At 40.9% G+C, this 2,120-nt stretch overlaps 1 protein-coding gene across 1 annotated transcript in view; it reads right to left on the reverse strand.

Annotated features, from left to right (window-relative positions):
• Window positions 1-271: 271 nt before the first annotated feature.
• Window positions 272-2,120, reverse strand: part of NOD1 (nucleotide-binding oligomerization domain containing 1) — a 28,788-nt gene continuing 26,939 nt past the window's right edge. Inside the window, exon 13 of the mRNA XM_009324162.1 lies at window positions 272-726. Coding sequence (XP_009322437.1) covers window positions 654-726 — 73 coding nt within the window. The 3' untranslated portion in view covers window positions 272-653. The remainder of the gene's footprint in view (window positions 727-2,120) is intronic.

Genomic DNA, 2,120 nt, shown 5'->3' on the forward strand with positions numbered 1-2,120 from the left:
TGAGCCTGATGTATCCATTTCTCAAAAAAAAAAAAGGGGGGGGGCCCAAAAAAAAAAAGCAGCGGTGTCTCCAACACTGCCTGTAGTCAGTGGAGAAATAAGGGCCTAATTTCTAGTCAGGAGAAAGAAGGTATTCATGTTGAAAACATTGGTAGCATGCAACTATTATAGACTGTTTCCAGTAAAGCTACCCATGTTCATTTTCAGTTATGAGGCAGATAACACTGTGAGCTTGTGGAGTCTGTGCATCTTGCACCCTTTCTTGCATATATATGTGTGTGTGTGTGTATTTATGTATATAAATAAGTTACTGATTATTTACATCAGTGTACAGAATAAATCTAAACTCAGTTATCAAAATGCATACACCTGCCAACGGATTTGGTCTGTTAACACTTTGCATTTCACCTTCGAAGCACCATACAAACATTAATTATTTACCCAGGCAACTTCCCACTCACCAAAAGGATTAAGAACAACAGGCAGGGTAAGGGATGGAGCTGAGGGAGCGCAGCACGTTCGTAACAAGGCAGCTAATCGTGTATCTCTCTCCTGCCATGAGCGCTGCAGATTTATGCCTTTATAAACTCTGCAGTCCAAGCGTAGAAGTAACCTTTGTAACACAAAGCTTGTCAAAATGGGAGAGTCCTCATTCAAAAGCAAATGATCCGGTCTTCATTTTCAAAAGCTTTGGCCTCTTCTTGGCTTATCAGGTTCCCGTTCAAACTGGAGGGGAAAAATAAGAGGGATGTGAAAGTAAGGCAGTGACTGTTGCCCATCTTCTATTTTTCCAAGGTTTTGGAGCAGAGATCACGGCTTTGCAATGCCGTGTGAGCTGCATGCTTCTCAAAGGCACGCAGTTGGGAACCGGCCTCAGACAGGCAGGCTACAGCACTGCCGTTCCCACTGCACATACGAGGAACAAGGCTACTTCTTCAGAAATAAAAACTGAACTAACACCTAAACTTCCTTGAACTAAAATCGGTGTCGGATACCCAGCTGTTTGCATTTCAGCAAGCAGCATATAGCTGACAAAGGTTCTTACCGTGCAGTGGGCTAGTTTAAAGAAATTTAAGTAGTCTTCATAGCATTTTGTGTCTTCCATGACAACGTGAAGAAAACTCTGTTAAGTACTCAGGCATTATTAACGTGAAATGACTTAACGGCGAAATTTTCAAGTCTGGCTACATGAAGTTAATCTACATTGGTATTTACACCCCTGAAAATGAGCAGCCTGGTAAGTGCAGCTTTCAGAAATGTTGAAATCTATTAAGCCATTTAGATTTATGAAATTATTTGGGTTAATGAACACCTCTGAAAATCCAGGCAAGAATCAGAAGACAGACTTTGGTCTGAAGATTCAGAATGACTTGAGTGGGAATTGATGCCTCTTCTGTAGACGAAAGCTGACAGTGGCCTTTGAAAGAAGCATCTCTTCCACATCTCCAGGGAACCTACTAGTCAGACAGTGAGTCATTGTCTTTCTAAGCAAGAATTCAGTATCCTTTCACTAAAACTTATATATTTAAAAATAAATTTCATGTGCAATAATAAAGAAGCAGCGGTGCTAAAACCAGCACAGTTCTATTGACTCCTGAGCTCCCTGAGGTGAGAGAAGGAATGTGGTATTTGGCCTTGTGCCTTACAATGCATGTATGTGACTATGTGATGCCTACCTTAATCTAAAACAAGCAAATCTTACAAGAAGTTAATCTTCTTGTAGCTTAGCACTTTCAGTGTGTTTGGAGCACCGCCCAAAGAAAATCCAAGCACAAATTCTATGAACCAAATTAGTAATGCTAATCAAATGTAACCATCTCCTGCTTGTCGGGATTTAGCTCCTGAAAAGCATAGACATGTTCAGAAGTTTAAAAATAAATCAGGACAAGCAAAACTTGGTCTATAAATTTAGGCCCCAATTCTGCAAACACACACGTTCCGCGAGTCAGTAGTACAGACAGATGCGAACTACCAAAACTGCCTGACATTCCTAACACACAGGGACGTGTTTCAATGACAGAGGCTTTTTACCTATTTGAAACCCACAGCTGGAACTACAACCCCTGCCTCACATAAACTTGCTCTGAATTTTTTAGGCTGGAAAGTAGTAATGCCAAAAG

The sequence above is a fragment of the Pygoscelis adeliae genome, unplaced genomic scaffold (assembly GCF_000699105.1).
Source record: "Pygoscelis adeliae isolate BGI_AS28 unplaced genomic scaffold, ASM69910v1 Scaffold25, whole genome shotgun sequence".
Taxonomy (NCBI): Eukaryota; Metazoa; Chordata; class Aves; order Sphenisciformes; family Spheniscidae; genus Pygoscelis; species Pygoscelis adeliae.